The sequence below is a fragment of the Saccopteryx leptura genome, chromosome 2, assembly GCF_036850995.1.
Source record: "Saccopteryx leptura isolate mSacLep1 chromosome 2, mSacLep1_pri_phased_curated, whole genome shotgun sequence".
In the NCBI taxonomy this organism is placed as follows: Eukaryota; Metazoa; Chordata; class Mammalia; order Chiroptera; family Emballonuridae; genus Saccopteryx; species Saccopteryx leptura.
In genome coordinates, this window is record NC_089504.1 from 189,415,723 (window position 1) to 189,430,110 (window position 14,388).

The following is a 14,388-nucleotide window of genomic DNA, read 5'->3' on the forward strand; positions in this document are numbered from 1 at the left end:
AAGCTGGTGAGCTTTGCTCAAACCAGATGAGCCCGCGCTCAAGCTGGTGACCTCGGGGTCTCGAACCTGTGTCCTCGGCATCCCAGTCCAATGCTCTATCCACTGTGCCACCACCTGGTCAGGCAGAAATATTTAAGTTTTAAATTTGAGAGTAAACCTAATAAAAACAACAAAAAAATCTGTATTAATGTTTAAAAGATAAAATATTCCTAGAAATCAAAATTTATAAATGTAAAACATTAAAAATTATACTCATTAAACCTTCTTGATAAAATCTAAGATAAGACTCAGTGTCCTTCTTAATTAATCATTCAAATAGTGTTTTAAGACAGGGCACCTTTTAGTCCCTACAAACTCCTGATACCTTTCTAGTGTATGTTAGGTCTCTCTTATTCAGCAGAATAATAAAAGGAATAGATCATTTTTTAACATTATAAGACAAATTCTAATTATAATCAAATGTTTCAGGAATCTCCAGAACTGTGCTTAATTAGCTGCTATTTATAAAAGATTTTCCAGAATTATCTAGTTTCACATTTTCTCCTCAAAAGTCCAATAAAAAAGCTCTTCCTTGTTATTTAGGCTTATTAATTCCTACTTGCACATTGCTTTCTCTCATTTTTATTTTTCCCAATTTATAAAATATTCCTATATCATCAACATAACTCTCTTTCAGTTCTACTTTATGAATCTATGTTTTATGTTCTATCAATATTTATATTATATTGATATTTTTAAACTGGTTGGATTAAAAACAAAGCTTGCTGTCATAAAGAAGCAGAAGTACATGGGCTAGTGTTTTGGCTAATGTGAGGGAGCACCTAGGTTATATAGCACCATCTAAAATACCTGTTATCAGATTGTACAATCACAATAAAGTAATATAAGCTGCAATTAAATTCTTTAAAAATGTTTTACTTTTTCTCTAACCATGTGTGTTCTTTTTTTTTCCCACACCATTTGGAAATAGCTAATGAAACCATTATAGAAATAAATTTAACTAGGGCTTAGGAAATTTCTGTGGGTTTATTAAATAAAGTTAAATATACAAATAAAAGCTGGCCCTGATTGGTTGGCTCAGTGGTAGTGCATTGGCCCAGCATGTGGATGTCCCATGTTTAATTCCCAGTCAGGGTACACAGGAGAAGTGACTATCTGCTTCTCTACCCCTCCCCCTCACATTTCTCTCTCTCTCTCTCTCTCTCTCTCTTTCTCTCTCTTCTTCTCTCACAGACACAGCTCAGTTGGTTCAAGCAGGTTGGCCCCCCTATGCTGAGGATGGGTTGGTGGAGCCTCTACTTCAGGCACTAAAAATAGCATGGTTGCCAAGCAATATCCATAATAGGCAAAGCATCCCCTATAGGGGGCCTGCCATGTGAATCCTCATCGGAATGTATGCAGGAGTCTGTCTCTTTGTCTCCCGTCCTCTCACTTAAAATATATACACACACACAACTGAAAACTGATGGAAATGTTGTAAGCAAGGAAGAAAAGATGGAATCTTTTATGAATGACAGATTTCTGGCTTGATCAGAAAAAGTAAGGCATAGAAAGTTCTTTTAATTCTCTTTAACATTTTCTAATAAAATTTAAACAATAGTGTACCACTTAATTTCAAACACTATTTCTCATCATCAATAATTATGGATTACTACAGAAATGAGGACAGTTGTCTGTTAAGGAGTCAGTGTGCTGTGATCAGTGAATTTGAATTAGAAGCCTAGCCTGCCATTTACGACCTCAATGATCACAAACCTTCATCTGTAGAAATAGGGTAACAAAAGTACCTATTTCCTGAGGCTATTATGAAAATTAAACGAGATCATGCAGGTCAATTGCTTGGCAAAATTCCCGATACTCGAAAAATGTATTTAAATATTGGATGACTACTATGTCCATTGTAACTAAAGTGTTTCATTCATATCTCACGTAGTAATGATCATATCAGTACTCTATATGAAACTTCATTGGCTTTTCACTGCCTTTAGAATTAATTCTAAACTCAACATAATTTGTAAGGTATTCCAATAATGAACTCTCATCATTATTCTCTTCTGCTCTAAACCAAACTCCTTTAGACTTCAATTCCAAATATGCCATACCTACATTGCTTGCCTCCAAGTCTTTCCATATGAAATTCATTCTGTATACATTCTTTCCTGTCTCTTCCTTCCTTCAAGGTATAAGCATCTCTTCTTTTGAGAGTCCTTTTCTGACATGTTGACTAGTCTAGATCAGCCAACTTAATGGTCGTGGAAATCTTTCAAACAGAATGTGTCAAGGCTGAGGATCAAAGCCAACATGTTGAGACTGGTCTGTTGGGAGGATAAAGAGAGCCTGGGTCCACTTACCTTCAAACTATTTGTTATACTAGCAATAAATGTACTTACGGCTTAAGTCAGATATTGACAAACTACAACCCTTTCTTTACAAAAAACTTTGCTGTCCCTGATTTAAGCTACTGTTAGATTTTCCTACTTATGGCCAAAGCATCCTAACGCGTATGATGTTACTATAATTACTTATGTATCTTCCTTCTACATATGCTTATTTATGTCACCTGCATGAAATCCCCAAGTCTGATCAACCCTGTTACCTAACAGTACTTGACAAATAGAAGCCATTTACATACTGTTGACTGAACAAGTGAACAAATGAATAAATGAGCATATATGATCAATAACCAATAAATATTTATTAACCACTAACATGTACATTAGGTACTCTGAATGATACTAGACAGTATAAGACATATTCTCCACCCTGAATGACTTAAAAATCAGGTTTAGGAAATAAATTTTTTAAAAAATAAATTTTTGTAGCAAAACAGGGTACATCTGTACATATATAAATACTACCATATTAAATATATACAGTGATTCCCCCCCAAAAAACAATCCTGATTTCAGGTCATACCAAAAGGTGTGAGTCTGTGTGTCCTCAGCACTAACCAAAAGAAAGGACACCCTGATATAGCACCAAGCTTTCCCATGGCTCCTAGAGTCACGGAGATAACAGATCAGGCTACTCATAACTTTCTGGTGTCAGTACCCAGAGCCCTTCAATTGACCCCTCTTGTTTTGACCTTGTTCAGTCCCTCTCCTGAGATGTAAGAAATAATGACAAATACAACATTATTATCATATGTACCTGTTAACCAGGAATCAGTCCCTTGCAACAATTAACTCTAAGTGGAAAAAGAGTCTAACCTGCAAAGCTGGTCCAGACTCTCAAGATTAATGTCACCATTACTAGAACCTTTCCTAAACCCACCTGACCTCCATTTTTATTCACACTCTAATTTTTCATACCTTTAAAATTTGCAAAATAATGCTTTATGTAGTATCAATTTTACAGAACTGTGCAAATATTACTCTAAAGAATTAAAAGTTGGTGGGATGGAAAGTAAAAATTAAATGACCACTAAAAATCAGTCATATTTCACAGTCATGTAATATCAAAAGCATAATCAAGGAGAAAAAAGATGGCAGCGGAGTAGGCAGATGCACAGACGCCCAGCTCTCAACACCAAACTGGAATACAAATCAATTTAGGAAAAATCAGCATGAAAAACCAACTCTGAACTGCAAGAACGGCTCTCAAAAAACAAGGAGCAAAGAGGAAATCACAGAAGTCCTGGTAGGGAGCCCCTGAACCTCCTCTGCTTGCCTGAACGGAGGGGAGGGGGGCTGAGAGCCCAGAGAGGATCTCGGAGGGAGGGGAGCAGAAACTACTGCTCACAGCCACTTGCCTGGCGACCAGGGAGCCAGGTGCGTTGAAAGGACCAGCTTATCTCCCAGGTGGAGAGGACAGGGAGAGGGACAGACTGTGAGGGGATAAGGAATGCAGGAGAGGAGCTAAAAGGGCTGACTCATCTGTGCTGGAGGCGGCCATAGCTGGGGGAGGGACTGAACCTTTCACAAAACAGAGCTGAAGTGCTTCCGGATCAGAGACCTTCTGACATCTCTCCAGCTCCAATCAGCTCAACAAGACACAGCTGAAAACAAGAAGTGGGGAGGAGAGGCAGTAACTCAGGTCTCCATGGAGATCTGAGATACACCTCCCCCTACTGAAGCTAAGAAAACACCCTGCCCCCAGTGAGTCTAGCTGGCTAAAGAGGCCTTCAGAGTCTCAGGTTACACCCACCACATTCCTAGATACAGTTTCAAGGAAGCCCCCTGCTGAGATCAGTAAACAAGACTATCACCTGTTAAGAAAACAAACAAATCAAGACTTCAAAGCTGCCCAAATCCAAAAGTGGATTACAGATAACAGCTGATACCAACCCAAGAAGACCTAGAAATAACACAACTGAAAACTGGAGGCAGACAACACCAAGCCTAGACTCAACCAACTCTACAAATAAAACAAACAAAAAAAAGAGGATGAGAAGACAAAGGAGAGCAATCTAAATGAAACCACAAGAGACACCTTCGAGAGATGAACTGAGTGATATGGAAATAATCAAACGTCCAGATGCGAAGTTCAAAATAATGATTGTAAGGATGCTTAGGGATCTTAGAACAACAATGGAGGGGCAGTTTGAAAACCTAAATAAAGAAATAGCAAGTATAAAAAAGAATCAGTTGGAGACGACAAATACAATATCAGAAATAAAGACCACAATGGAAGGAATTAAAAACAGGATAGATAGAGCAGAGGATCGAATCAGCGAGTTAGAGGACAACTGGAATGAAGGCATGAAAGCAGAGAAGAAAAGAGAAAAAAGACTCAAAAAGTCAGAGGAAACTCTTAGAGAGCTCTGTGACAACATGAAGAGAAATAACATCCGCATCATAGGGGTTCCTGAAGAAGAAGAAAAAGAACAAGGGATAGAGACTTTGTTCAATCATATCATAGCTGAAAACTTCCCTAAATTAATGCAAGAGAAACTCCCACAAATCCAAGAAGGACAGAGGACTCCATTAAAGAGAAACCCAAAGAAACCTACACCAAGACACATCATAATTAAAATACCAAAGCTAAGCGATAAAGAGAAAATATTAAAAGCTGCAAGAGAAAAAAAAGTTATCACCTACAAAGGAGCCCCCAAAAGGATGACATCTGACTTCTCAACAGAAACACTTGAGGCCAGAAGGGAATGGCAAGAAATATTCAAAGTAATGCAGAACAAGAACCTACAACCAAGACTACTTTATCCAGCAAGGCTATCGTTTAAAATTGAAGGAGAAATAAAAAGCTTACCAGACAAAAAAACAACTCAAGGAATTCATTACAACCAAACCAATGCTGCAGGAAATATTAAGGGGCCTGGTGTAAACAGATCAAAGTGGGAAAAGAATACAGCAAAAAAAAAAAAAGGAATACACCTTTAAAGAAGAAAATGGCAATAAACAACTACATATCAATAATAACCTTAAATGTAAATGGATTAAATGATCCAATCAAAAGACATAGGGTAGCTGCATGGATAAGAAAACAGGACCCATACATATGTTGTCTACAAGAGACACACCTTAGAACAAAAGACACACATAGATTGAAGGTAAAAGGATGGAAAAAAACATTTCATGCAAATGGAAATGAAAAAAAAGCTGGGGTAGCAATACTTATATCAGACAAATTGGACTTTAAAACAAAGGATATAGTAAGAGATAAAGAAGGCCACTACATAATGATAAAGGGAGTAATCCAACAGGAAGATATAACTATTATAAATATCTATGCACCTAATATAGGAGCACCTAAATATATAAAGCAGACTTTGATGGATTTAAAGGGCAAGATCAACAGCACTACTATAATAGTGGGGATTTCAATACCCCACTAACATCACTAGATAGATCCTCAAGAAAGAAAATTAACAAAGAAACAGCAGACTTATTGGAAACACTAGATCAACTCGATTTAATAGATATCTTCAGAACCTTTCACCCTAAAGCAGCAGAATATACATTCTTTTCAAGTGCTCATGGTACATTCTCTAGGATAGACCACATGTTAAGGCACAAAAGTGCTCTCAACAAATTTAAGAAGACTGAAATCGTATCAAGCACTTTCTCCGATCACAACGGCATGAAACTAGAAATGAATCACAACAGAAGAGCTCAAAAATTCAAAAACACATGGAAACTAAATAGCAGGTTGTTAAATAATGAATGGATTAAGAATGAGATCAAAGAAGAAATAAAAAAATTCCTAGAAACGAATGACAATGAACATACAACAACTCAAAATTTATGGGACACAGTGAAAGCAGTGCTGAGAGGGAAGTCCATAGCACTACAGGCACACTTTCAGAAGCTAGAAAAAACTCAAATAAACAACTTAACCCTGCATCTAAAAGAACTAGAAAAAAAACAGCAAGTAAAGCCCAAATGTAGTAGAAGGAAGGAAATAATAAAGATCAGAGCAGAAATAAATGACATAGAGGCTAAAGAAACAATACAGAAGATCAATGAAACTAGGAGCTGGTTCTTTGAAAAGGTAAACAAGATTGATGAACCTTTAAGTAGACTCACCAAGAAAAAGAGAGAGAGGACTCAAATAAATAAAATTAGAAATGAGAGAGGAGAAATAACAACTGACATAACAGAAATACAAAATATTATAAGAAAATACGATGAAGAACTGTATGCCAAAAAACTAGACAACCTAGATGAAATGGACAAATTCCTTGAAACATACAATCTTCCAAAAATCAATCTGGAAGTATCAGAAAACCTAAACAGACTGATTACAACAAAGGAGATCAAAACAGTTATCCAAAAACTCCCAACAAAGAAAAGTCCAGGGCCCAATGGCTTCACAACAGAATTCTACCAAATATTCAAAGAAGAACTAACTCCTATCCTTCTCAAAATATTTCAAAAAATTCAAGAGGAAGGAAGACTTCCAAGCTCCTTTTATGAGGCGAGCATAATTCTGATTCCAAAACCAGGCAAAGACAACACAAAGAAAGAAAATTATAGGCCAATATCTCTGATGAATATAGATGCTAAAATCTTCAACAAAATACTAGCAAACCGGATCCAACAATATATGGAAAAAATCATACACCAAGATCAAGTGGGATTTATTCTGGGGAGGCAAGGATGGTACAATATTCGTAAATCAATCAATTTGATTCATCACATAAACAAAAGGAAGGAGAAAAACCATATGATAATTTCAATAGATGCAGAAAAAGCATTTGATAAAATCCAGCACCCATTCATGATCAAAACTCTCAGCAAAGTGGGAATACAGGGAACATACCTCAACATGATAAAAGCCATCTATGAGAAACCCACAGCCAACATCATACTCAATGGGCAAAAATTAAAAGCAATACCCTTAAGATCAGGAACAAGGCAGGGGTGCCCCCTTTCACCACTCTTATTTAACATGGTCCTGGAAGTCCTAGCCACAGCTATCAGACAAGAAGAAGAAATAAAAGGAATTCAAGTGGGAAAAGAAGTAAAACTATCATTATTTTCAGATGACATGATATTGTATATAGAAAACCCTAAAGTCTCAGTCAAAAAGCTACTGGACCTGATAAATGAATTCAGCAAAGTGGCAGGATATAAAATCAATACTCAGAAATCAGAGGCATTTTTATACACCAACAATGAACAGTCAGAAAGATAAATTAAGGAAACAATCCCCTTCACAATTACAACCAAAAAAATAAAGTACCTAGGAATAAACTTAACCAAGGAGACTAAAGACTTGTACTCGGAAAATTACAAAGCATTGATAAAAGAAATCAAGGAAGATACAAACAAGTGGAAGCATATACCGTGCTCATGGTTAGGAAGAATAAACATCATTAAAATGTCTATATTACCCAAAGCAATCTATAAATTCAATGCAATACCAATTAAAATACCAATGACATACTTCAAAGATATAGAACACATATTCCTAAAATTTATATGGAACCAAAAGAGAACACGAATAGCCTCAGCAATCTTAAAAAAGAAGAATAAAGTGGGAGGTATCACACTTCCTGATATCAAGTTATACTACAAGGCCATTGTACTCAAAACAGCATGGTACTGGCATAAGAACAGGCATATAGATCAATGGAACAGAACAGAGAACCCAGAAATAAACCCACAGTTCTATGGACAACTGATATTTGACAAAGGAGGCAAGGAAATACAATGGAGTAAAGACAGCCTTTTTAACAAATGGTGTTGGGAAAATTGGACAGCTACCTGCAAAAAAATGAAACTAGATCACCAGCTTACACCACTCACAAAAATAAACTCAAAATGGATAAAAGACTTAAATGTAGGCCGTGAAACCATAAGCATCTTAGAAGAAAACATAGTCAGTAAGCTCTCCGACATCTCTCGGAGCAATATATTTGATGATTTATCTCCATGGGGAAGTGAAATAAAAGACAGGATAAACAAATGGGACTATATCAAACTAAAAAGCTTTTGCACAGCTAAAGACAACAAGAACAGAATAAAAAGACAAACTACACAATGGGAGAACATATTTGACAATACGTCTGATAAGGGGTTAATAACCAAAATTTATAAAGAACTCGTAAATCTCAACACCAGGAAGACAAACAATCCAATCCAAAAATGGGCAAAAGAGATGAATAGACACTTCTTCAAAGAGGACATACAGATGGCCAACAGGCATATGAAAAAATGCTCAACATCACTAATCATTAGAGAAATGCAAATTAAAACCACAATGAGATATCACTTGACACCAGTCAGAATGGCGCTCATCAACAAAACAACACAGAATAAGTGCTGGTGAGGATGTGGAGAAAAGGGAACCCTCCTGCACTGCTGGTGGGAATGCAGACTGGTGCAGCCTCTGTGGAAAACAGTATGGAGATTCCTCAAAAAACTGAAAATCAAACTGCCTTTTGACCCAGCTATCCCACTTTTAGGAATATACCCCAAGGACACCATAGAATGGCTCGAAAAGGAGAAATGCACCTCCATGTTTGTGGCAGCATTGTTCACAATAGCGAAGATTTGGAAACAACCCAAGTGTCCATCAGAGGACAAGTGGATTAAAAAGCTTTGGTACATACTATGGACTACTACTCAGCCATAAGAAATGATGACATCGGATCCTTTACAATAACATGGATGGACCTTGATAACATTAATACGGAGTGAAATAAGTAAATTCGAAAAAAACTAAGAACTACATGAATCCATACACAGAAGGGACATAAAAATGAGACTCAGAGACATGAACAAAAATGTGATGGCAACAGGGTTGGGGGTGGGGGGTGGGGGGAGGGGGGATGGGGTGAAGAAGGAGAGAGGGGTTGGGGGAGGGGAGGGGCACAAAGAATACCAGATAGAAGGTGACAGAAGACAATTTAACTTTGGGGGAGGGGTATACAGCACAATCAAATGTCAAAATAATCTAGAGATGTTTTCTCTCAACATATGTACCCTGATTTATCAATGTCACTGCATTAAATTTAATAAATAAATTTAAAAAAAAAAAGCATAATCAAAAGGGGGGGACAAGAAGGCAATTCCTTGATTGACATAATTTATTGATCCTTTTAGTCCATATCTTCCAGTCTAAGAAATCAACTCTACATCCTGTCTTCAAATCTATTACCCTCCCAACTTTCTCCCTTTATCAATAGATTTTCCCATATTCTCTCTAATCCTCATTCCATTCTACCAAACTCAACCTCCCTTTACTCATAGCCAGATACCCAAATCTATCTCCTCCCCTCTAACATTCAACAATCCTTAAAACTAGAAAAGGGCAGAACTCAGTACTTTGCAGGATCACAACTGCTCAGTTTGTATTAATGGTTGTAGAGTGAACAGGAGAAAGTTACATAATGTTATCCTCTTCCAAAATCCACCACAAATTCATTATTTCAACAAACATTTAAAAGCCAATCTAGGCAGGTTTATAAAATATCACTGTAAATCTGGAAATAAAAAATATACACACAGACACCTGGGAAAAGAAAAGGATTACAGAAGAGTTCCATATCCTTTGATAAACTTAATTCTTCATAGAATCAAGATCTCAAGGAACCACATCCAACATCATAAGCTCTTCAATTTAACACTGAAATCTGATCAATACATTAAAAGTAAACACTTTTGATTGAAATACTAAAGTGAACATATGCAAGGTGTTGAAAGACTGACAAAAAGCAATAAATTCCAAGATGTTATACTTCATAAAATAAAACATTCAGTGTCAGTTTTGAATAAAATAAATAAGCCATAATTTAAGGTACTAACCATCATTTATTTCATTTTAATAGCTTGTAATTTAATAAACAGTTATGAGTGAATTTCACCCTCCAAATGGACAAAGCTAGAATAATTATTTCAATAACATCAATTCCAGAAAAAATAAATTCCAGGTCTCGTATGCAATCACTCTAATGTACATACACATTTTAATGTTGACCAAGTCCCCATTCTATATTGAAAGAGGCCTAACCAATGGTAAATCACATGGTTCATTCCCTTTATCCTTTTCCCTTAACATCTTTACAGTAATGAAATAGACTCCTTTAATCATTAAGTAGTCTTCAAATTATGATAATCATGTTAACAGTGATCAAATGTAGAACCTTCCTAAAGAATTTTGTAAATTTTCCTTTACTGACATACTATGACAGTGCTGTTTATATTGTGTTTCTAAGATTTATTATATAAATATTAAATAAAAATAGAAATAGAAAACATAGTAAAAATTTGACAGAACTATTTTGATTCATCCTTTTCTTTCTCTATTGTATGCTCCTCTCTTTTCCACCTAAAAAAACCTCTAAGAAGGAAAATTTAGTTTGAACATTGCCATGGAATCGCTGAGTCATCACTGTTTAAGGTTTGCTTAATGTTCATGGAAATAACAACTCACCCACGTTTGATGTGTAATTCCTTGTCCTTGCCTTTATCCTTCTCCTTTTCTCTTTTCTCCTTATCTCTGCCTTTACGTCGTTCTCTATCCCGAGATCGACTACGGGTTCTTCTGTGACTGGACCTTTCACTGCTTTGACTATGAGAACGGGGACAGGGTCTTGACCTGGACCTATAGTAAGTAGAATTTATTAAATATATTTAATGTATATTTTGTATTATGCAATGAAAATATCCTTAAAAATTATCTGGGAACGATTTAGTTTTAGTTATGGATTCAGTAATTACATAGCTCTGTGAAGCAAGCATCTAAGTATGATTATTTATAAATAAGTACTCTCAGTTAAAATGATTATCTGAATGATATATATGTTGTCAACTTTATAAGAAATTAAAATTTAATCAAAAAGTGTCTGCAAGTATAAGTCTCAAAAGTTCAAATCAAGTGCTGATTATTCAAGTCTCCTCAGTTAATACAACACATCTAAATATCTAATCTAATATCCAAAGACAGTCTTCCCTGTCCCTATAATCTCGGCTTCTACTGTATATAGTCAAACATTTCTAATTATTATAATAAAACAATTCCTTTACTTTAATCCAACTATTCTTTATATTAAATGACAGGGTTGGATAAGATATACTATGTGCTTTTAAAAAGTTAAAATTTCAGGCCCTGGCCGGTTGGCTCAGTGGTAGAGTGTCGGCCTGGCGTGTGGGAGTCCCGGGTTCAATTCCCAGCCAGGGCACACAGGAGAAGCGCCCATCTGCTTCTCCACCCCTCCCCCTCTCCTTCCTCTCTGTCTCTCTCTTCCCCTCCTGCAGCCAAGGCTCCATTGGAGCAAAGTTTGCCCAGGCGCTGAGGATGGCTCTATTGCCTCAGCCTCAGGCTCTAGAAAGGCTCTGGTTGCAACAGAGCAACACCCCAGGTGGGCAGAACATTGCCCCCTGGTGGGCATGCCGGGTGGATCCGGGTCAGGCGCATGTGGGAGTCTGTCAGTCTGCCCCCCCTTCGCCCCCCCAATTTCTCATTTCAGAAAAATACAAAAAAATAAAATAAATAAAAAGTTAAAATTTTAGATCCTGCCTCACAGTATTGATAAGAAACCTTCTACCAGGCTGATGATCTTACAGATAACTATAAAAAGCAACTATCTGAAGCACTGGATAGTGTCCAAAAGAAGACACAAGCTAGGGATAACACTTGGAAAAAAAAACCCGCAATAAGAAAGTTCCCATTTTATCAGCTTCATTTCTGAGTATAAGTCCAAGTCTGTGCCATGCAAGACAACTATAATTCCAACAAAAAAAACTTCTGAACTGAAAAACCAGAAAAGATTCAGGGCAACCTCCACAAAAGGAAAAAAAGGGGAGAATTTTGGAAAGGAGTCAGGGAAAAGAGCTAAAATTCTGTATGTCAACTCTATTCAAATCTCTGGCTGAACCCTACATTGTGTGTAAAAAGGGTAGACTCCAAATAGCTGAGGATAAAAGAAAAAAAAAGAATTTTTATGATTTATATATATTTTAAGGCTCTATAAACCCTATCTACACTCTTATAAACCTTTCCCACACTTATTTTGCTTATTTTACCACAAAAATTAATAAATATATAAAATTACCTATGTACCGCAAAATGCCGCAATATACTGAAAAATCCGCAATACAAAATTAGATATATATAACAATTTTAAAATTCCCAATACAGTAAGACCGCAAAAAGTGAACTGCGATATGGTGAGGGATGACTGTAACTAAGTTAATTTCTGCTAATACAAACAAGTAAAAAAAAAACAATATTCTTCAGAGGAATATAACAGAATCCAGAGTATTCAAAACATGACATTCACTATGTCCAAGATAAAATTCTAAATCAGTAAATATACAACAAAACATTAAAAATGGGATCTATTTTCAAGAAAATAGTCAATAGAGATTAAGCTTAAGATGAATGAGATGTTGGAATTAGCTAAGATTTTAAAGTAATAAGTATAACTATGCTTTGCAATAAATATAAAGCTAAGCGCTGGTCAGCTGACTCAGTGGTAGAACGTCGACCTGGCATATGGAAGTCTCAGGTCAGATTCCTGGCGAGGACACACAGGAGAAACGCCCATCTGATTCTTTCCCCTCCCACCTCTCCTTTCTCTCTGTCTCTCTCTTCCCCTCCTGCAGCCAAGGCTCCATTGGAGCAAAGTTGCCACAGGCACTGAGGACGGCTCCATGGCCTCTGCCTCAGGTGCTAGAATGGTTCTGGTTACAACTGAGCAACAGCCCAGATGGGCAGAGCATCACCTCCTAGTGGGCATGCTGGGTGGATCTCAGTGGGGTGCATATGTGAGTCTATCTCTCTGCTTCCCTGCTTCTCATTTCAGAAAAACAATAAATAGATAGATGGATGGATGGATGGATGGATGGATGGATGGATGGATGGATAAATAAAATAGCTAAGAAACAGAAAAACTAGAAAAGTTTAGTCAATTTGAAGAACTAAGAAGAAAATAGTTGCTAATAAGAAAAGAAAAACAGATCCTCTGAGATCTGTGTGATAATATTTAAATATGTCCAACATATTTATTTAAACCCAGAAGTAGAAAACATAATGAAACAGAAAGCATAAATTTTTAGTAGTGGTCAAAATTTCCCGATTTAGTGAAAGACAAATGTATAGGTTCTAGAAGTTCAGTTAAGTCCAAGATAAATATAAAGATCATAACTAGTAACACCATGGTCAAACTGATGAAACAAAATATAGAGAAATCTTGAAAGTATTCAGGGAAAAAAAAACCAACACATTACATGTTGGAGGGCAATGATAATAAACTACTGCTGGCTTCTTATCAGAAACAAGGCAGATCAGAAAAAACTGGAGCAAAATTGTTAACATGGTGAAAGAAAAAAAAAACACACAAAATTTTATACCAGCAAAAATTAAAGCAAAATTAAGACATTTTTGAAATTAAGGAAAAATAAAACATAATCATCAACTGGTCTGTATCAGAGTAGATACCAAAGTAAGTTTTTCAGGCTAAAGAAAATAATAACAGATAGAAATCTGGATTTTTAGGAAGGAATGAATGCCACTAGAAATGTTAAATATATAAATAAATATAACAACTACTTCCCTTAAGTTATTTAAAATACATATGAATTTATGCTTAAAGTAAAACTTACAATGTCTTGCGATGTGTTATAATGAAGGTAGATATAAGGTAGATATAATACATACTGTACAACTCTATAAAATAAAGCATGGGGCAAGTAAATGGACCTATACAGTTTTAAGATTTCTACATTTCATACAAATGATGAAACATTAACTCTAAATATACTGAAATGATAAGAGCATACATGAAATCCTCAGAGCAACCATTTAAAGAAAAAAATACAAATAAGTGTAGTTAAAAATAAAAAAGTAAAACTATAAAGAATTCTTAAAAATATGCATTAATTCAAAAGGAGGTTGAAAACGGCATACCAAAAAACAACAACAAATTGAAAACAGAGGATCAACTATAAAACAAACAGTAAAATGGTTTACTTAAATCCAAAC

At 36.0% G+C, this 14,388-nt stretch overlaps 1 protein-coding gene across 3 annotated transcripts in view; it reads right to left on the reverse strand.

Annotated features, from left to right (window-relative positions):
• RSRC1 (arginine and serine rich coiled-coil 1) overlaps positions 1–14,388 on the reverse strand; it is a 559,643-nt gene that overhangs the window by 427,538 nt on the left and 117,717 nt on the right. For all 3 annotated transcript variants that reach the window (XM_066369858.1, XM_066369856.1, XM_066369857.1), the window contains exon 4: positions 10,837–11,007. In XM_066369858.1, coding sequence (XP_066225955.1) covers positions 10,837–11,007 — 171 coding nt within the window. The remainder of the gene's footprint in view (positions 1–10,836; positions 11,008–14,388) is intronic.